Source organism: Protomyctophum parallelum (assembly GCF_964188405.1).
Source record: "Protomyctophum parallelum genome assembly, chromosome: 11".
In the NCBI taxonomy this organism is placed as follows: Eukaryota; Metazoa; Chordata; class Actinopteri; order Myctophiformes; family Myctophidae; genus Protomyctophum; species Protomyctophum parallelum.
The window spans coordinates 4569052-4591551 of NC_139707.1; the positions used below are offsets into that span (position 1 = coordinate 4569052).

General features: G+C 46.5%; 1 protein-coding gene across 6 annotated transcripts in view; it reads right to left on the bottom strand.

Annotated features, from left to right (window-relative positions):
* The window catches only part of itprid2 (ITPR interacting domain containing 2), a 76122-nt gene that overhangs the window by 5391 nt on the left and 48231 nt on the right, over nucleotides 1-22500 (bottom strand). For 3 of the 6 annotated variants that reach the window (XM_083777360.1, XM_083777362.1, XM_083777359.1), the window contains 11 exons: nucleotides 22165-22210; nucleotides 20858-20940; nucleotides 20209-20436; nucleotides 18271-19076; nucleotides 16044-17418; nucleotides 15528-15590; nucleotides 14950-15077; nucleotides 10636-10735; nucleotides 10308-10361; nucleotides 9374-9733; nucleotides 8045-8991 (listed from right to left, as the gene is read on the bottom strand). In XM_083777360.1, coding sequence (XP_083633486.1) covers nucleotides 8881-8991; nucleotides 9374-9733; nucleotides 10308-10361; nucleotides 10636-10735; nucleotides 14950-15077; nucleotides 15528-15590; nucleotides 16044-17418; nucleotides 18271-19076; nucleotides 20209-20436; nucleotides 20858-20940; nucleotides 22165-22210 — 3354 coding nt within the window. In that variant the 3' untranslated portion in view covers nucleotides 8045-8880. Of the gene's footprint in view, nucleotides 1-8044; nucleotides 8992-9373; nucleotides 9734-10307; nucleotides 10362-10635; nucleotides 10736-14949; nucleotides 15078-15527; nucleotides 15591-16043; nucleotides 17419-18270; nucleotides 19077-20202; nucleotides 20437-20857; nucleotides 20941-22164; nucleotides 22211-22500 lie in introns of those variants that run through there. The other 3 variants (XM_083777364.1, XM_083777361.1, XM_083777363.1) reach the window with 3 other exon arrangements.

Sequence of the window (22500 nt, forward strand, 5' to 3'; positions counted from 1 at the left end):
CCATTTGAAAATATCAGATCTACAAGCTCACAATGCTTCGCATCGCAATGCACTGTGAGGATACATTTGAAAACTTGAAATGGCAGCACCTGACATTTTTAATTCAGCCATTGCACTATTGATACTTTTACTTAAAGGACAACTTTAGTTTTTTTCAACCAAGGTTCATTGTTATTAGAGAAACTAAAAGGTGAGTGTTAATTTTTCTTTTGTTTTGGGGATTTTAGCAGTTTTTGACAGGGGGGCGGGGCATTCGAGCATGGGGCTAAATATCTATTTTTTTACAAAATATTATGGCGATTTATTTTTTTATTATTTACTATAGTCCTAATAAACCCCGAGAAATTACATCTGACCACAAAAGATCACAGGATCTATTGAATGTGACAAACTGACATATTGAGCCTATACACACAGTATAAGCCTTCCCCCAGTAGGCTACCTTCACATTCAGTAGATCATGTGATCTTCTGTGGCCAGATGTAATTTCCTGGGGTTTATTAGGACTATAGTAAATAATACAAAAATAAATCACTATCAAATTTGGTAATTTTTTTTTACATATTTAGCCCCATGCTCGAATGCCCCCGCCCCCCCTGTCAAAAAGAGCTAAAATCCCTAAAACGAAAGAAAGCAGCAAATGAAAGAAAATTAACACTCACCTTTTAGTTTCTCTAATAACAACCTAAAACATGAACCTTGGTTGAAAAAAAATTGTGCCAAATTATTTCGGGGGGGTCCCCAAATAATAAATTAAAAAAATTACTTTTTTTTTCTCCAGCCAAATGGCTGGAAAATGGAAATGAAGAGTTTACATATAGTACACATAGTACATACATACACCTTCCCTAATGATTATATGTGGTTTCAGTATTTATTTATGGTGCATTGTCTCCATTATTAAGGTTATTTTAAAGCCACATATCAGGTTTGTTAGACTCTAACAAACCTGATATGTGGCTTTCACCCATTCTGACCCGAGATCAGATTCATACGAGGTTTCCACTGGACACACGCCGGTCTGACGAACCCTATTTTTCAAAAAATAGCAGACCTACAAGCTCGTATCGCGCCACTCGGTGGCGCGATATGAGCTTGTAGATCTGCTATTTTTCAATAGCTAAAGCATAACATGATGCCGACACCAAAATGGGTGCCCGTTCAGAATGGGTTAAAATATGATATGGCTTTAAAACCACTAAGAGTAAAACCCATTTAAAACCCATTAGGAGTCAGGACCTGAGGCCCATACTACAAATGCCTTCTAAACTATGCTAGTTCTTCTCACACTTTCAGTTTTTCAAAAATAGCAGATGTACAAGTTTGCATCAAGGCACAAAGTGACGCGATCTGAGCAGGGTCAATTTTGTTGACTTAAGACTATGATATTTAGTCCACTAAGACTAGACAAAGACTAAACCCTTTCAGTGCATTCAAAAGACTAAGACTAAATCAGAATTTGATGTCAAAATTAACACTACGACTAAGACTAAAAAAACTAAGGTTTTTGATATTTACTCGACTAAGACTAGACTAAGAGACTAAACATTTCAGATAACTAAATGGTGTGCTATTCAAAAGTATTCAAATTCAAGTATTCAAATGTAATGCTGGAGGTGAGTTTGTATATCTGCTATTTTTGAATAGCCCACAACGCTAGCTCTGGTCCATCCATAGCTTTAATGACTTCGTTAAAGTCTCATAGACCAGAGCTAGCCCCAACGCCAACATCCTAACATGACACTGCAGATGCTTTCCCGGTGTCAAGTAAGTAAGCAGTCAGTTCAGAGTTTTATTGAAAATAAATATATCTTTATTTTTATTATTGTTTAATTCTCGTCATCTATAAGGGGCTCCCCCCCCCCCCCCCCCAACAACCACAGGTACAGTTAAAGCACATGGAACAAATACAGACATTAACAACAACACCAACACATGAATAGAGCAGGCAGTGGTTCTCAAACTTTCCCCCAAAACATTTATGTGTTTGGCCCCACGCGGATCCCCCCCCCCCCCCCCATCTGAAAATGGACCCCCATACAAGATTTGTGTTGTAAAAAAAAAAAAAAAAGTGAGGTTGTAGATAGTCTATTAATCCATTCTGACCTGGGATCAGATTCATACGAGGTTTCCACTGGACACACACTGGTCTGATTAACCCATTCTGACCTGAGATCAGATTCTAAAAATGTCAGTCGTTCTTCGATTTTTCAAAAATAGCAGACCTACAAGCTCGTATCGCGCCACTCGGTGGCGCGATATGAGCTTGTAGATCTGCTATTTTTCAATAGGTAAAGCATAACATGATGCTGACACCAAAATGGGTGCCCGGTCAGAATGGGTTAAAACAAAAAAGGTAATACAAAAAAAATTGCCTATAGGCATTTACTTTAGACCTTTGGGTGCGGCCCATGCCGTTTGGCCACTTAAAGGTTTTATGACATTCATTTTCATTTATTTTTCTTTTTTCTTTTAGGTTTTATGACCTCAATTACACCCAAAAAACCTGAACTTTGAACATTCAGTGGATTTTCTGTGGTCTATAGTTTTCTTTGGGGTTTGGAAGCCTTGGAAGGCTACAATGAAAACAGTGACATCTGCTGGCAAATCCCATTGACATATATGGGATTTGCAGTAAGTGATGTCACTTACTGCCGGCAAATCAGAGCACCTGTTTGAGCCAGAAAACCCCAGATCACAGAAAATCTACTGAATGTTAAAAGTTCATGTTTTTTGGGTGCAATTGAGATTAGAAAACCAAAAAAAAATGAGAACAATTCCAAAACCTTTTTTTTAATGTCACAATCCCTTTAACCCATTCTGACCGGGCACCCATTTTGGTGTCGGCATCATGTTATGCTTTAGCTATTTAAAAATAGCAGATCTACAAGCTCATATCGCGCCACCGAGTGGCGCGATACAAGCTTGTAGGTCTGCTATTTTTGAAAAATCGAAGAGCGACTGACATTTTTTGAATCTGATCTCAGGTCAGAATGGGTTCATCAGACCAGTGTGTGTCCGGCGGAAACCTCGTATGAATTTGATCTCAGGTCAGAATGGGTTCATCAGACCAGTGTGTGTCCGGCGGAAACCTCGTATGAATCTGATCTCAGGTCAGAATGGGTTAAGACACACAAAATAGGGCCCAATCAACTCATTTTGTTGCATGGGGGGGGGGGGGGGGGGACCCCCGGGAACCCCCTCAAGGTCCCCGCACCCCCACCTTCAGAACCACTTAAGTAGAAGTCATCACATCACTGAGAAGGAAACTCAGCTATTGCATAGTTTTGTTGTACAGTATGGCAGTTTTGTAGTTTTATTTTGATAGTTTTGTAGTTTTATTGTACAGTATATGGTAGTTTTGTAGTTTTATTGTAAAGTATATGATAGTTTTGTAGTTTTATTGTAAAGTAACACTTTATAGTTTAACATATTCATCAACAGGTTTGTGTGTGTGTGTGTGTGTGTGTGTTTTCCTAAATATCGTCACTGTCCGGTATGTCAAAATTTCAACTTTTTGTGTTTTTTTGTCGCAAGTTTAATTCCCCCGATTCGTCGTACGATATTATGGTGTCACGCAAGGATAGAAAAACAGCTCTCAGGAGTCAGGACGTGTGTGAGCTTGTAGATCTGCTATTTGAAAAATTGTTGTTTGAAACAGAAAATGGTTTGTGGGTTGTGTAAAATAAATATTGAACCAAGAGCATTGTGACTAAATAAATAATGACTGCATTGGATCCATTTGGAACACATGGTTGGTTCTGTGTTTTATTTCCATTTCCGTTTTGGACCAAGATCTCAGAATGGCTGGGCAACGTCGTCGAAGCTGTCTCCCTACTGGTCAAAAGTGGTACTGCCGTTCATGGCTGGGCCCAGGATAAATATACGAATGCATCGTGACGTCGGACGTGACGTAGAGGTACCACAAGAACAGCGTGAGGGGTACTATGATAGGAGCCGACATGGTATGAACGATCTGAACCTTCTAGGCCATTTCAGACGGCCTGTTGATGACATTAATCAGACCAGTGTGTGTCCAGTGGAAACCTCGTAAAAATCTGATCTCAGGTCAGAATGGGTTAATCAGACCAGTGTGTGTCCAGTGGAAACCTCGTATGAATCTGATCTCAGGTCAGAGTGGGTTAAAACAACGGGGTCGTATTATAATCGAGGACTAGACTATTTGACCTTCAGTGTTATTTCCCCACAAATGAGTCTTGAAAAATGTCTTATGTTCGGGGCGATATTTTAGTTCCCATTAGATTTGTTTAGTTTGGTTTAGTTTGGGTCTGGCTAGATGGATTAGTTTTGTCCACTGAAATAATACAGCAGTATTAGTTCTGGTTCTAGATAGATTTAGTTTGGTCTGGTTAGATGGATTAGTATCATAATAATCCTCGAATGAAACCAGAGGCGATACAACATAAAACAATATTGTCTATCTATCTATTCTACACAGTATCTCAACATATACCCCATTTACAAATAGACAAAAATGTTAAAACATTTTCACTTTTAATAATGAAATATTTCACATTTCTAACAGTTTACTCCCGGAAAAAATAAAAATAAAACAAATAAAAATAAAACTGAACTAAAAGAGAAGATGGGCAGAAAAATCTAGACTCCATCATCGCTCCATTTCATCAAACAGAGCGCTGAACTCAACTCTGGTTCAGTGTTGAAATGGTTATTGCACGAGACAGACAGACAGACAGACAGACAGACAGACAGACAGACAGTGTTGGAATGTAAGCTAAACAGTATTTGACTTTTTAGCTTTACAACATTTACAATTAATCTTCAGCTACACATCTTAACGTCTCCCAACAAACAAATGATTTCTCATAAAACGTATTTCAACATATTAACGTATTTGACAGTGAAGACAGACAGTTAGCAGCACAAACTATGACCAAGCCTGGGTTCAATTACGGACAGTAATCACCATTTATGGCCCGGGGGGGCGCTGGCCTAGCGGTCCGGGCAGGGCAGGGCCGACGGGCGGCCTTTGCTGTGTGTCACTCCCAATCACTCTCTCCCCGTTTACTGGGTACCTACTTTATACCGTACTATCAATAACATTTATTATCGTTATCGCTAACATGAGCTAACCGAGGTTAGAGCAACACTGCCTGCTCCGCCATAATAATTATCGGTCGTTTTAAATCCTGTTACAATAGAAACGTGGTGTGCAGGTGCCAGAGATACGGGACAAATGAAAGAATAAATAACGTGGGCTCATCCATGTGCACATTGCGTGCACGTCAGATATATATATATATATTTTTAATCTATATATATATATATATATGTATATTAAATAATAATAATAAAAAATAACGTAACTTTACGTCTTGGCACAGGTATTACCTGCTGCTTAAAACGTAACCAAACGTTCGTGGCACAGATTGGGTTAAAATGGCCACGCCCTCATCGTTGTCAACATGACAACGCCCAGTCCAGGCCACGCCCTCATCCCTAATAAGAACGTACTGTAAAGACAAAGACGTCATTTTCGCTATCACGCCATTCCAGACGGCAGATCCGTCGCACCGTGAGAGCCAAACTACACCCGGAGTTTTGTTGGAACGCACTGGAGTCAATGAGAGCCCAGCTCAGGAACGGACACTATTTCTGAATGACATCGCTTCTGGAAAATAACCGAAGACATACAGTACAGTATATAACACATTATTGTCTGCTGTGTTGGTTTTCGATGTGTACAGTACACTGTGTAATCCCATAGATATCTAAGGAGCACAAAGTACGTTTCTGAACGTACCAAGTATCGCGAGACCGCTCCCTGTCTGGCAGCCAAATCTCACGATACCTCCGAGACTGAAACGATACCTGCTGCTGTTTAGATGCCTCAATAAAATTATGTACTGTGCATATCGAAAAGCAACCGATTAGACAACAATAACATTATGTCTTCTTTTATATTCCTGAACCGATTATGTGACAAAAGTCATAATTGTTCAGAAATGGTGTTTTTGTCCGGCTGACGCCATTCACTGCCATGTATGTTATGGAACTTCCGTTGCGAGGTGTGCCAGCCATGAAAGCGTCTCTGACAGGAAGTGTCATGGCGCGTACCATGACGTCAGCGTGTTCCTGAAATAAAGTGTCATGGCGCGTACCATGACGTCAGCGCTTCCCTGACAGAAAGTGTCATGGCGCGTACCATGACGTCAGCGCTTCCCTGACAGAAAGTGTCATGGCGCGTACCATGACGTCAGCGCTTCCCTGACAGAAAGTGTCATGGCGCCGCGTACCATGACTTCAGCGCTTCCCTGAAATAAAGTGTCATGGCGCGTACCATGACGTCAGCGTGTTCCTGAAATAAAGTGTCATGGCGCGTACCATGACGTCAGCGCACGTCTCCTCCTTCTGTAAATACATTCCTTGCCCGAACCATGACAACAACATACTGTAACCTCCAGCTGACTTGACATTTGACCTCTCGGAACACACAACCCAACTACACACACATCCTGAACTGTACTGTAGTGTACCAACTAGTGTACTGAACTGTACTGTAGTGTACCAACTAGTGTACTGAACTGTACTGTAGTGTACCAACTAGTGTACTGAACTGTACTGTAGTGTACCAACTAGTGTACTGAACTGTACTGTACTGTAGTGTACTAACTAGTGTACTGTACTGTACTGCACTGCAGTGATTTTCAACCTTTGTCATTTCAAAGGACCCCCAGTTTGGACGCGACGTTGAGAAACAGTGACATACAGTATAGAAATGTACAGTAAGCGTACAGTACTGGACAATAGCGTATGTACGGTACAGTAATTGTAGTTCCGACTGGATGGTTAATGGTGATGATATTAGGTTACATGGTATGGTCATAGTCTTTTTGTCATCTGAAATGTTTTAGTTTGAGTCTTTCAGTTGTCTAAGTCTACAGTTAACTTTGGCGGGCCTCGATGCTGCCACGAATGCCAGATTTCACACTTGTAAGCTTGTACTGTAGATTTGCTATTTTCAGAGCATAACACCCGAGCGCAACCAAAACTACTTGTCTTTTAGTTCTACTGGATCTCTTCTCCACTAGCATTTCAGACGAAAGTTTACGAAATTGTCTTAATTTTAGTCATCATACTAGCTTTGTTTTTATTCAGTTTTCGTCAGTGAAAAACGTTAGTTAGTCGACAAACATGTTGAGTCATAATAGTCTTAGGGCCGATTCATACTCCTATTTTACCACTGTTTCGGCGCTGTAGTGCCGAAATGTTTTCGGCTCGTCAGACATTTTCAGTAGCACCGAAGAGCCGACTTTAGGACGGTACCCGCCCGAATGTTCTGGAATCAATGGAATGTTGTAGTCTATATGGAATGTTCTGGAATCAATGGAATGTTCTGGAATCAATGGAATGTTCTGGAATCAATGAAATGTTCTGGAATCAATGGAATGTTGTAGTCTATATGGAATGTTCTGGAATCAATGGAATGTTCTGAAATCAATGGAATTTTGTGGTCTATATGGAATGTTCTGGAATCAATGGAATGTTCTGGAATCAATGGAATGTTCTTGAATCAAAGGAATGTTCTGGAATCAAAGACATGTGGTCTATATGGAATGTTGTGGTCTATATGGAATGTTGTGGTCTATATGGAATGTTGTGGTCTATATGTAATGAATGGAATGTTGTGGTGGAACCACTGGAGGATGTACAGAGATCATGATGAACTAGAACAGTGGTTTTCAACCCTTTTCATAACAAGGCCCGTTATTTAGTCGGCATTTGAGCCACGGACCACCATTTGATGACGTCTAGCCTCTCAGACCCAAAACTAAAGAATATTTTGTTGTTGTCGGATACTTCTTTGTCCACAATTCCATGCTGTATTGATGTGGTACCATTAGGTGAGAGAACAGGCAATCATCAATGTAAACATCTATAAGGAGGGACTCCTGCACATCAAAAAACAAACATGGGAGGTGCAAGTCTAGTTAGCAGGCATAGACTTCAAAAAGAGAAATAAAAGGAAGGGACTGGACACTCCAGGAAGAGAGACGGACAACTTACTGCATCATCATCTTATTCATTAGCACGACGTCGACGCGTTTCACTGTGAGATTCATCAGCGTCTGACGAAGCTCACGGCCAAACGCGTCGTGCTAATAAATAAGTAGTTGACCGTACAAGCTTCACGAGGCGCCGTGTGAAGCTTGTAGCTCTGCTATTCTCAGCCGTTCCCGCCGCGAGACGGCAGGGCATGAATTAGGCTCGACTCCAGCTACAGCGGAGGGGGAGGCGACACAGACAGACAGACAGACAGACAGACACACAGACAGACAGACAGACACACAGACAGACACACACACAGACAGACAGACAGACAGGGCTAGTCTCAGTGGTGAAATGTTTTACATTCAAAGTCAGTCATGTGACGTTACGTAGCCTGTGCTTCGGCTCCAGTTAAAGGTCCACAAAAATAGCCACAAAAATAGCCGACAAGCTCAAGCCGATAAGCTAAAAACTGAGCTTGTAGATCTGCTATTTATTTAATTTCAAATGCCTTTCAAATGCCCTTAATTATAGTTATGTTAACTTTATGAACCTTGGAATTGTAACGGCTGAAATCAATTAACCTGAGGGCCGCATTAAGTGAAGGTGGGGACCACATGTGGCCCCCGGGCTGCCAGTTGCCCACGTATGCTCTAGTTAACACACTACGTTGTGTTATATTGCGTAGTTTGTCATTGCGTGGCGTTGCGTGGCGTTTGTACCTAGGCTTGGTCATAGTTGACACTCTTCAGCTTGTGTAGACGTATACATACAGTGTTTACTTTGTACAGTGCTGTTGCTAAGGACTCTGTGGTTACTAGGGAAGTAGTTACAGGAGGATGTCGTTGACTACAGGTCGGTCTCTAGGTTTGCCAGAGGCGACCTGCGCAGCGGCGACATGACGGACAGTAGCTCCTGGAGAATCTCCTGGCGGATTTCGTCTGCGACACTCCGTTTGATCTGCAAGGGCGCACACACACACACACACACACACACACACACACACACACACACACTGTGGTTACCATGAAATAAGAGGAAAGGTACCGTAGCACTTGCCGTAGCACTTGCACTAGCCTCGATGACCTTACAGGCGCATGCAAAGGCTAAACTTATGTAGGCTAATTTAGATTTTATGCAGACGTAGCACTCTATAGTGTATACTGTATACTCATAGGTTCACTCTATAGTGTATACTGTATACTCATAGGTTCATTGTACAGATATTCTACTGTTAGACGGATGATGATATGTTCTTATCTTGCTGATGATCCTAGATGACCATTTCTACGGTGTTGTTCCTGCTTACTGTACATGGCTCTGGATTAACCGGTAGACAGACCTCTTTAATAAGCAGCTGGAGTTCCTCTGCTTTGACCCCTCCGTCTCTCCTCTCCTCTCCTCCCCTCGCTTCCTTCCCTTCTCTCCTCTCCTCTCCTCCTCCTCTCGCCTCCTCCTCCTCCTCCTCCTCCTCCTCCTCCTCTCCCTCCCGGCTGGGCGGGGGCATGTTGGGGCGAGGGGGAGGGGCGGGCGTTATGTTGATTGACGCCCGGTACACTTCCTGCTTCCGCTCGCAGGCCGCCCTGATTGGACTGGAGGAGCGGGAGGAGGAGGGGCCCGTGGCCGTGGAGGGGGTGTGGCTTTCGTCGTTGTCCTCGAGCTCCGATTGGAGGAAAAGTTGCTCCCTGAGCAGGTCTGACACCTGGACGGACGGACAGACGGACAGACAGACATGTTTTACAAGAGAAGACTATTCAATTCAATTTTATCAAAGAACAACCAATGTGTCAATTTGAAGCTATGATTCCCTGCTTTCATATGACATGAAAAAACTAAAATGTCCAAAAATGTCTGACCTGACCTGAGATCAGATTCTAAAAAATGTCAGTCGATTTTTCAAAAATAGCAGACCTACAAGCTCGTATCGCACCACTCGGTGGCGCGATATGAGCTTGTAGATCTGCTATTTTTCAATAGGTAAAGCATAACATGATGCTGACACCAAAATGGGTTCCCGTTCAGAATGGGTTAAAACTAATTCTCAGTCAGAAACGGTCACAAATCGATTCGCCACAAATAGCAAATCTACAAGCTGTTTTAGGCAAACGTTTCCCCCCCCAAGAATAGGGATTTTGGGGGTTCAAGTGGTTAAACAAAAGTGGCCACAATAATTGTGACGTGTAATTTTCATATCGTCCCTGTGTGCGCCTATGTGTGTGTGTGTGTGTGTGTGTGTGTGTGTGTGTGTGTGCGTGTGTGTGTGTGTGCGTGCGTACCGGCTCCATGGCTCTCAGTGCTGAGGAGGTAGACAGATCATCAACACTGCCGCCCTGGAGGACAAGGAGAGAACAGCAGCAAAGACTAAATAGTTGAAGACAATTGCACGTTGCAGTTCAACATCTGACCAGCAGATGGCAACACAGCACTGTTGTTTTTTCTCTCTAACCTAACAGGAAAGGTGACACATAAATCACTAGGAGTAAACTTTACTTATTGTGGGACACATAAATCACTAGGAGTAAACTTTACTTATTGTGTGTCACTGCATGTGGACATAAATGATTTACAATTGTGTGTGTGTGTGTGTGTGTGTGTGTGTGTTACCAGGGGCTGGCTGTGTAGTCTGTCCTCCAGTTGAAATTCGAGTTCCTGTAGTTCGCGTCTCACATCCGACCTCAGAGCCTGAAGCTGGTCCGCCTGCAGTCTGAGCAGAGCAACACATCTCACACTAAAACTATGACAAAGAATGTTCGTCGACTGTCTTTTTTCACTGACCAAAACGATATAAAAACTAAGCCATGATGACTAATAATACTACGACTAAATATACTGAAGATTTGTCCAACAAATAAAACTTTGAAAATGTTAGAGAGGGGAAGAGATCCAGTGGAACTGAAAGACTAAAAGATTTTATGTTTGGTTGCGCTCTGAAAATAGCCGATCTACAAGCTCAAAACGCGTCGCAGTCAAACGTTGTGAGCATGCAACCAAGTGTAAAGATCAGGCATTACACCACCAAGGCCCAGCCAAGGCCCACCACCAAGGCCCAGCCAAGGCCCAGCACCAAGGCCCAGCCAAGGCCCAGCACCAAGGCCCAGCCAAGACACCACCAAGGCCCAGCCAAGGCCCACCACCAAGGCCCAGCCAAGGCCCAGCACCAAGGCCCAGCCAAGACACCACCAAGGCCCAGCCAAGACACCACCAAGGCCCAGCCAAGGCCCAGCACCAAGGCCCAGCCAAGACACCACCAAGGCCCAGCCAAGACACCACCAAGGCCCAGCCAAGGCCCAGCACCAAGGCCCAGCCAAGACACCACCAAGGCCCAGCCAAGACACCACCAAGGCCCAGCCAAAACACATTTATATAATAATAATAATAATAATAATAATAATACATTACGACACCACCAAGGCCCAGCCAAGACACCACCAAGGCCCAGCCAAAACACATTTATATAATAATAATAATAATAATAATAATAATAATAATAATAATAATACATTACGACACCACCAAGGCCCAGCCAAAACACATTTATATAATAATAATAATAATAATAATAATAATAATAATACATTACGACACCACCAAGGCCCAGCCAAAACACATTTTAGTCGACTAAGCGCTGAATAGTACCTACAGGCTTGAACCGTTTCCATTTACATTATTGTTACACAATAGAATCTACTGTTTTAAACTGGCCTACAGATCAGCTCTCAAGCCACTTCTCCACCAGGGTTGAACCGGTTCCGACTGGTCTTCCCCCCCCCCCCAGCCTAATTCTGAACCAGTTCAGAGTGTTTCCACTGAAAATGAACTGGTTCAGAAGTCAGAACCCTATATCGAACCCTATATCGCACCTTCCTACCTACATGACTGCCTGCCTAAATATGTCCCAAACCGCCCCCTAAGGTCTTCCACTGCTGGCCTGCTGGCTTTGCCCAAAAAAATGGCAACTAAAAAAATACGGGGAAGCAGCTTTTTGCTTCTACGGGCCGTCGGCATGGAACAAGCTCCCACTGTACCTTCGTCAGGCAGCCTCTGTAGACATTTTTAAAGCTCAGCTCAAGACCCACTTCTACAACATTGCCTTTAATTGATCTTTTATTTTTTGTTATTCATGTCCTCACTGTATTGCATTACTGCTTGTTTTTTGTCGTTGCCTTGCTTTTCTTTTATTCTCCATTGTTCTGTAAAGCAATTTGAGCTGCATTTCATGTCATGAAAGGTGCTATACAAATAAAGTTTTATTATTATTATTATTATATGTTGGTTCGAACTGGAACCAAAAAAACACTTGTTTTTTCTTGCCCTGAACCAGGAACTATTCTACAGGTTGGAAGATGCAGATGCCAGAAATAAACAATGGCAAAAGCAAGTGGAAAAATCATCATTGACGATTGAATTTCCCCCGTTAACCCATTCTGACCTGAGATCAGATTCATACGAGGTTTCCACTGGACACACACTGGTCTGATTAAAACTGGTGGAAAACGCAGGCCGGTACACGGCCGGTTCCTTGAAAAAGCACAGGGGTTTCCGAGAAAATGTAGAGAACGGAACCAGTTCTAGAAGCAAAGTTCTTGTGGTGGAAAAGAGGCCTCAGTGTAAACACATCCACCTCGTTAAAGTATGTATACTCTGGCCTACAGTACATCTGCTCTGAACAAACAGACCCTGGCACATAGCGGCTGTTACGGATGTAGGGACTAGGGGTACGGGTCTGCTATATGTGCCTGTGTTTGTTTGAGCGCGCGCCTGTCTGTCTCGTCCCTGCAGATCCGTCAGCCCAGCCATTGGTGGGGAGCGTTGCCGACGCTCCACCATTGGTCGCTTGCTCCTAATCCAGCACGTCCAACCGGCTCCTCCACCCGACAGCATAAAGTCACCCTGAAGACTACGTTCCAGGCCGCTGTCGGTTCAGTAAATGCTCTAGAGTAGAGTAGAGAGTGACAGCGTGCCCTCCGTGCAGGGGAAGAGAGTGCCTTAACTAGAAAAAGTGTCTCCACCAGGAGGATAGGAGTGTGTGTGATGTTTGGCAAAATGTTTAGGAGTAATATAAACATGTCTTTTGCAACAAAAAGGAAAACAAATGCAATAAGAATATACAACACAGCCATTTGACACAGTCCATTTGTATGTTTTTTGCAACAATGTTCATGTCATTTTGTTGAGGAAAACAAATGCAACTAGAGAGACTGTGTACCAATTTGCGCGATGTTTGGACAAAATCTGTAGGTGTACTGTGCAAAAACTTGTTTTGCACAAAGCGGCCTCCTGGTGGTGCTATAACAGGCCATTCTGGAAATTTTGAGGCAAAGGTTCATCGTTGGTATCCAGGGAGTGTGTGTGCAAAATTTGGCATCGACCGGGTTAACGGTGCCGGAGATTAGCTGCTCACGGACACACGGACGGACGGACGGAGTGCAAAACATACTCTCCCCCCATGCCTTCGGCCTGGTGGAGACAATTAAACCCTTTACTTCAACTACTGAGTGAACTCAGTAGTTAATTGCTACATAAAGCTTAAGTGCATGTTCTTGAATTGTGAACATGAGCAGGTAGTATACTGTAGCTGGCTCCTCACTCGTATGTTTGTTTGGCGTTAGGTATAGAATAGAGTAGTTAAGATAGTTTGGTTTTCTTTTGCCAATATCAGTTAGATAATCAGATTTGGGAGGGGTTTACGTTAGGATACAGTGTTAGGATATTTTGTTTATTTCATTGCTTTAGGTCCTGCTCCACCTTGTTTGCACTGGTAGCACGTAATAAACTGTTTTCACCCTGTATGCCACAATGAATAAAACAACCTTTGGCCTTATTCCAACATAAACCACCCTGGACTCAGTGGCATACGGTTGTGGAAAGGTTGTTTGAGACTCGAGTAGAGAGAGAGATGACACCTCGATAAATTTGTTGACAGCCCGACGTTGGCTCAAATGGATGCTTGTCGCAAAGAGGACTTAAATAAAATAGCTTTCTATTATAAGATTCCCGTCCCGATGGTTGCAGGTAAGGAAGAACTAAAGATGCACGTTTTGTCTGGTTTTGTCGTTCACCCATTCTGACCGGGCACCCATTTTGGTGTCGGCATCATGTTGTTGCTTTAGCTATTGAAAAATAGCAGATCTACAAGCTCATATCGCGCCACCGAGTGGCGCGATACGAGCTTGTAGGTCTGCTATTTTAGAAAAATCAAAGAACGACTGACATTTTTTAGAATCTGATCTCAGGTCAGAATGGGTTCATCAGACCAGTGTGTGTGTCCAGTGGAAACCTCGTATGAATCTGATCTCAGGTCAGAATGGGTTAAGAATAATCCTGCTGGTGTTGCCTGGCGAGGAGGCAGTGAGTATGTCCCAAGGAGAGGAGGCAGTGAGTATGTCCCAAGGAGAGGAGGCAGTGAGTATGTCCCAAGGAGAGGAGGCAGTGAGTATGTCCCAAGGCCAGACGAATGGTGGCGCTCAAGCAGATGCTCAAAGTGAGGAGGGTGCTGAGGTGCCGATCCAGCCACAGCCACAGGTACATGGGGGTGGTCAGCCCATGTTCATTCAGATGAATGAAAGTGAATTTACAAATGCGGCAAGCTGAGCTTGAGCACCAGCTCCAGGTAAAGAAACTGGAGATTGAGGCAGACACTGCCGTGCGAATAAAGCAGATGGAAATGGTCGCTCAACGAGGGGCTCACACTGCATTTCATTCAGGCCTGCGGGTGACTCCTGTCACCGTTGATGTGTCTAAGCATCTTGCTTTAGTGCCAACCTTCAAGGAATCTGAGGTGGACTGCTATTTTTCTGCGTTTGCCTCCGCGCTCAAGTGGCCAAAAGATGTATGGGCAGAGAGGATGTGTCTGTGCACGTGTGTGTGTGTGTGTGTGTGTGTGTGTGTGTGTGTGTGTGTGTGTGTGTGTGTGCCTACCTGTCAGCAGGACTCAGGTGTGTGTAGACAAGTGCCTGCTGTCTGATGATTGACAGCTCCAGGTCCATCATGTGTGTACGGAACTCACACAAGCTCTCCCTCTTCTGTCGCAACTCTGCCAGAGAGGACTGGAGAGAGAGAGAGAGAGATAGATAGATAGAGAGAGAGAGATAGTTAGAGAGATAGAGATAGAGATAGAGAGAGAGAGAGAGAGAGAGAGAGAGAGAGAGAGAGAGAGAGAGAGAGAGAGAGAGAGAGAGAGAGAGAGAGAGAGAGAGAGAGAGAGAGAGAGAGAGAGAGAGAGAGAGAGAGAGAGAGAGAGAGAGAGAGAGAGAGAGAGAGATAGATAGATAGATAGATAGATAGATAGATAGATAGATAGATAGATAGATAGATAGATAGATAGATAGATAGATAGATAGATAGATAGAGAGAGAGAGAGAGAGAGAGAGAGAGAGAGAGAGAGAGAGAGAGAGGTGGAGAGAGAGAGAGAAAACAGAGTTAACACTACGAAGTCTGAAAATCCATGACATTGTTTTTGCAGAAACAGAAATGCATTGTGGGTTAGGAGGATGTACCTGTTGGGTGGATGCGCCTGATCTGGGATCAGCGAACATGTGGTCTGATGGTGTGTCTGCTCTCTGGATGGACAGACAGACAGACAGACAGACAGACAGACAGACAGACAGACAGAGGGTCACCGAATAACAACAGACATAACAAAATATAACATTAATATTGTTTTTAAATGAATGTAAGAATTTGAATTTTCTTTCTTTCAAATCGTGAAAATGTCGTTTTCCTTGGATTACAGATAAATAGGAACTTAACCCATTCTGACCTGAGATCAGATTCATACGAGGTTTCCACTGGACACACACTGGTCTGATTAACCCATTCTGACCTGAGATCAAGGTGAGCAAGACACTTTTAGAATCTGATCTCAGGTCAGAATGGATTCATAATGAAACTGTCAGGATGTAATAGACATTTCTAGAATCTGATCTCAGGTCAGAATGGGTTATTAATAATAATGACAGAATCACACTATTCACATAAAGCCGTCCTTTCTTCAGCGTGTTCTGCTTACTAACCTGCTGGTGCAGATTCTGAACGACTCCTCTGATGTCGTGCAGAACTCGCCGCAGCTGCATTTCCGTACTTGGAGCTAAGCCTGGGCCTAGAGTAGAACCCTGCCCAGGATAGAGGCCTTGTCCTGGGCTTAGAGTAGAACCCTGCCCAGGGTAGAGGCCTTGTCCTGGGCCTAGAGTAGAACCCTGCCCAGGGTAGAGGCCTTGTCCTGGGCCTAGAGTAGAACCCTGCCCAGGGTAGAGGCCTTGTCCTGGGCCTAGAGTAGAACCCTGCCCAGGGTAGAGGCCTTGTCCTGGGCCTAGAGTAGAACTCTGCCCAGGGTAGAGGCCTTGTCCTGGGGCTGAAGTAGACCCTTGCCCAGGGTAGAGGCCTTGTCCTGGGGCTGAAGTAGAACTCTGCCCAGGGTAGAGGCCTTGTCCTGGGCCTAGAGTAGAACCCTGCCCAGGGTAGAGGCCTTGTCCTGGGCCTAGAGTAGAACCCTGCCCAGGGTAGAGGCCTTGTCCTGGGGCTGAAGTAGACCCTTGCCCAGGGTACGGGCCCTGTCTGGGGGTAGAAACGGGGTGGGGGTAGTGGCTGTGCGGTGCCGGTAGGTGGAAGGCAGGGTAGGCGTGCCATGCATAAGCATGGCACCCAGCGCACGGTGAGGTATAAGGAGCCTGGTGGTGGTGGTATGGCGATGGCTGATTATGACCACCATAGGCCTGACGGTGAGGCTGCTCCAGGCTGGAGAGGCTGCCGTGGTGAGTGGGAGCTGTAGGCTGGTGGAGGAAGCCGTGCTGGTTGGGTAAGGACTGGTGGTGAGGGGACGTGTAGTAGGGGGGATGGGGGTAGTAAGGGCCGGGGGGGTGTTGTTGCCCCGTGGAGTCAGGGTGGGGGTGATGAGGACTACTACTTTGGGGGTCCCCCCAGGCGGAGTGAAAGGGGTCGCACGTCGGCAGCCCCGAGTTTGAGTTCCAAACGGGGTGGCGATGGTGACTGGCTGCGGGGTGGTGGTGGTGATGATGATGCAACCGGCCGGGCTGACTCTGACTGGACAGATCGGGGACGCTCTGGGTGCTCCAGAAGTGGGCGGGGCCTCCCAGCGGCCTCTCCTCCAGCCAACCGAAGGGGGGAGGTGGCGGCGGCGGGCTGGAGCTCTGCAGCGAATGGGACGAGCGCATGAGGTGCCTCCTCCGCGTGAGGTGGGACTTGGGGAGGACGGGGACGCGCGTGGGAGGAGTCAGCTCCCCGTGCGACGGCTCGGACGATGACGATTGGACGGCGGCCTGAGAAGAGGCAGGGTTCATGACGAGGGCAGAGAGATGATTGGTTGACGGCGAGGCGGAGCCACTGGCAGACGAGCCCCTCCCCACCTGGATGCTGAGAGAGGACACCATCCTGGAGGCGGGGTTGGCACAAATATCACGTTTTTGGTTAACAATCAAATAATTCCAATAACTGATTTTAATCAGGGGTTAACATAAATGTCATGTTCTACTTGCCCCAAGGTCATGCCCACTTGCCCGGAAAGTAAAAAAGAAAAGAAAAAAAAGGTGGTCTCTAAACTGCCTCCCCCTGGCCAGCCGGGACGCCTGATGGAGGGGAAAGGAACAGGTTGGAATAACGTGCTCCTTCCACGCGCTACGTCCAACCAGGGAAACTCCCCCCTGTCAGGTGTAAAGGAGCAACTTGGACACTCAAGCATGAAGGAAGCATGAGTTAAGTCCGTTGCTCTCCCCAGGTTGGCGGAGGGTGTGTAGAGCCCAGGATCACATCACAGGATGATTGACACAGGGGTGAAAAATGGGTTACAAAATCGTGGGACAAAAAATATAAATTATAAAAAAAGAAAAGATCTGCTATTTTTGAAAAATCGTAAAAATTGTTCTTCTTTGAATATATAATATTTTAAAGCAAACATTTTTAACTAAATCTTTGCTTCTGGGTTGGGGGGGGGCGGGGGGTGATGGGGTGTCCCTGGAACAAAATATTTTGCCACATACATATCATTTTGGGGGTCCTTTGCGTGAAAACGTTTGAGGACTATAGCAACATACGATTTTTTTCGAATCCTCCTCAGGTCTTAGTGGGTTAAAGTTAAGGTGATGTCATGGTGACAGGCCTTACCTGGACGGACAGGGGGGTGAAGGGGAGGAAGGCAGAGACATGGACCTCCTTGGCCTTACCTGGACGGACAGGGGGGTGAAGGGGAGGAAGGCAGAGACATGGACCTCCTCAGAGTGGCCTTACCTGGACGGACAGGGGGGTGAAGGGGAGGAAGGCAGAGACATGGACCTCCTCAGAGTGGGCGTTCTGCCTCTTCCTCTTCCTGGCAGGTGGAGAGTCACGGAGCTGTGGTAGCGCTTGGCTCGCTCCAGAGCCTGGTGGACCAGCAGGGCTGAGGGACTGGAAACCTCCACCTCCTCCTCCAGAGCCTGGTGGACCAGCAGCGCTGAGGGACTGGAAACCTCCACCTCCTCCTCCAGAGCCTGGTGGACCAGCAGCGCTGAGGGACTGGAAACCTCCACCTCCTCCTCCAGAGCCTGGTGGACCAGCAGCGCTGAGGGAGTGGAACCCTCCACCTCCTCCTCCAGAGCCTGGTGGACCAGCAGCGCTGAGGGACTGGAAACCTCCACCTCCACCTCCAGAGAGGGACTGGAACCCTCCACCTCCACCTCCAGAGCCTGGTGGACCAGCAGTGCTGAGGGAGTGGAACCCTCCACCTCCACCTCCAGAGCCTGGTGGACCAGCAGGGCTGAGGGAGTGGAACCCTCCACCTCCTCCTCCAGAGCCTGGTGGACCAGCAGGGCTGAGGGAGTGGAACCCTCCACCTCCTCCTCCAGAGCCTGGTGGACCAGCAGGGCTGAGGGAGTGGAACCCTCCACCTCCTCCTCCAGAGCCTGGTGGACCAGCAGCGCTGAGGGAGTGGAACCCTCCACCTCCTCCTCCAGAGCCTGGTGGACCAGCAGCGCTGAGGGACTGGAACCTTCAACCTCCTCCTCCAGAGCCTGGTGGACCAGCAGCGCTGAGGGAGTGGAACCCTCCACCTGGGAGGCCTGCAACCAGTGACAACTAGGGTTGGGAAAGAACAGCGACATGACTTGGGCCAGTAGCCACTTTGAGTTGCAGTCCGTGCAAACGCTCTCACCAGAACACGATTGATTTACTATTCTGTGCATATCGGGTCGCAACTCGAACGGTGCCGAGTCGGCTCAATCAATCGAACTTCGCAAACCTTCAGCACAGCTTTAGTTCGCGCGATGGTGCCTCACGTGGCTCAAGTTCACCTCTGTCGCAGGCAAAAACTATTTTTATTTTTACTACTTTATTGACCAAAAAAAACAGTCGGCAGTTGTCGTAAGTGAGAGGCACTTCCGCGTTGTCCACAGAAGCGGTGGTTATAATTAAGCAAAAGCCGTGTAGGATTTATAATCTTACGAAAGAACATCTTAGTAGGAAGCAGAGAAGATCGCCCAATACCGAAGCAGCTGGAAGAAATCCATGACTGACCTCTGCTCCCCAAAGAGCAACAGGCTTTAAAGGAGCATTCAGATGATTTGGGGTGATTTGGAAACCCCCCCCGGTCTGCCCCGGTAACAAGATGTGCACATGCATACGCACTACAGTGCCACACACTCCAAGGCCCGCCCCCGCTCGATCATGATTGGTGGAAGGCCCCTCTCTATCCTGATTGGATGAAGGCTGGGCCACCTAGCCAAAAACGAAACCTACGTTTTTTTGACCCCCAGGGGTTAACTGGGGACAGGGAGGAACTCCTTATATGGTCAGCACACTCTATAGTAGGGAGGATTATCACAACAAAACAAAAAAATAAGTGATATTTGAATTAAGTGAAATCACTGAATATACCTTAAGTCAAGTAAATCAGGGTTGGATCTGAAATCCGAAGGAATCGGAGGAACCAGGTCCAACACTGAGGAACTGGAATCGGTCCCATCACAAATTTGGAACCGTTTCTAGCTGTTGTTTTTTTTGTGTGTGAGCTTGTAGATCTGCTAAAAAAAAGTCTAACCTTGTTGAATCTTGCCCCTGTCTGATCCATATTACAATAAAAAACTAACGCTAAGACTAATTCTAATTCTTTAATAACATTTTACAAAATAAAAATGTAACTAAACTAAAAACCTAAATTGAGTCAAAGCAGAAATAAATATGAAATACAATAACCTGGGTCTGCGTTTCAGTCTGTCCGGTCTGAGCCACCTCCTCCTCCTCCTCCTTAGAACTACGGCTCCCATCATGCACCTGTGCTGCCGACACAGACTCCTCCTCCTCCTCCGTGTCGGCCAGCCGCTCGAACGCGGGCTGGTCCATGGCGAGCGGCGTGACCACGTCATGTGACGCGTGCGAGGTCACGGTGGTCTCGCTGTCGCAGCTGTCGCTGCTGTCCTGCACCTGGTGGGTTTGGACGGCCCGTTAACTCAGGTCGTTTTGTCAGGCCCCGCCCCGGGCCAGGCCCCGCCCCGTCAGGCCCCGCCCCGGGCCAGGCCCCGCCCCGGGCCAGGCCCCGCCCCGGGCCAGGCCCCGCCCCGTCAGGCCCCGCCCCGCCCCGTCAGGCCCCGCCCCGGGCCAGGCCCCGCCCCGGGCCAGCCACAATATTCAGGGATTGGATATGGGTCAAAATTTCAATATTGTGGATCTCTACTAGTTTGTCAACACATTCCTGTCTATTATTCACTGACATTATTATGGTCCGTTTCTCGGTTCCATTACAACACACACACACATGCACACGCACACGCACACACACACGCACACGCACACACACATGCACACGCACACGCACACGCACACACACACACACACACACACACACACACACCTTGAGGTAGCAGTCAGTAGACGGGTCCTCAGCAAAGCCACTACTGTCAGACTGTTGGCTTGTTGTCCGCGTCATCCCTGTTACAGACAGACAGACAGACAGACAGACAGACAGACAGACAGACAGACAGACAGACAGACAGACAGACAGACAGACAGACAGACAGACAGACAGACAGACAGACAGACAGACAGACAGACAGACAGACAGACAGACAGACAGACAGACAGACAGACAGACAGACAGACAGACAGACAGACAGACAGACAGACAGACAGACAGACAGACAGACAGACAGACAGACAGACAGACAGACAGACAGACAGACAGACAGACAGACAGACAGACAGACAGACAGGAATAATCAGACGGCTACTGTACAATGACTTTATGATTATGTTGGAGGTGCATGGTTTGTCTGGTTTGGCTTACTTACATAAGGCTTTGATCTAAATTAAATTAATTAACTCCTTATGCAATAAAACTTTAAATTAGCCCAGACATTAGTCTGGAACACACAGCTTTTGGTGGGAGTGTGCGTGTGTGCGTGCGTACGTGCCTGCCTGCGTGCGTGCGTGCGTTAGAACACAGGCATTTTCCATTTAGCCCACAACGATCCACCAAGGAGCTCAGTTCAACAGGTCTTATACTGCGTTCACACCATAGAGTATATACATCTATAGAGAAGACACCTGAGTTCTCCTCCCATCCACTTGCATTGATTTGCTCAAAAGCGCATGAGGCGGATTCACTCCTCCTTCCTGGTAGGAACAGAGTGCATTCTGGGACGGATTGCAATGGTGAGTGGCCCCAAACACATGAACGCGCTGCCGTTGAACGCGCACGAGCGTCGTCCGTCGTGAACGTGTACAATGGTAGTCAACGGACAGCGCGTTCATGTGTTTGGGGGCCAGGCTGCAATACCTTCATTCGGCCACTATGTCCATTTCGCCTCAAGATTTCCTCTGGGTGCCTTCTCTATAAATATATATACTCTAAGGTTCACACGGGCAGATGTAACAGATGCAAAGATGCACAGCATGATGTCATGATGCCGCTTTGTAAAAAAAACATGAGGTTTTTCAGAAAACTGCCTTTTGTAACCGTGTGGCGGTGGCTGATTCAGGATCAGCGCTTGAGGTCAGAGTGTGTGAGATGGAGGGTAACCGTGTGGCGGTGGCTGATTCAGGATCAGCGGTTGAGGTCAGAGTGTGTGAGATGGAGGGTAACCGTGTGGCGGTGGCTGATTCAGGATCAGCGGTTTGAGGTCAGAGTGTGTGAGATGGAGGGGTCAAACTCACCACTGGTTCTGGAGGCGCTGCGTGTCTCATCTTCATTACTCAGCAGCTAGAGACAGACGTGCACATGTACACACACACACACACACACACACACACACACACACACACACACACACACACACACACACACACACAGTGAGCTTGTGGGTCGGTAGCCTGACCTAAGCAGAGACATTTCTGGTCTAGAGGGGCGGGTCGCGCCTCAGAAATGCGCGCACCCTGATTGGATCTCATCGATCTGTCCGTCACCCCCGGCCCCTCCTCTCCCCCCTAGTGCAGCGCTACGTCACATCATTTAGAGCGACGCCCACCCGGAAGGGTTGACTCCCACTTTTA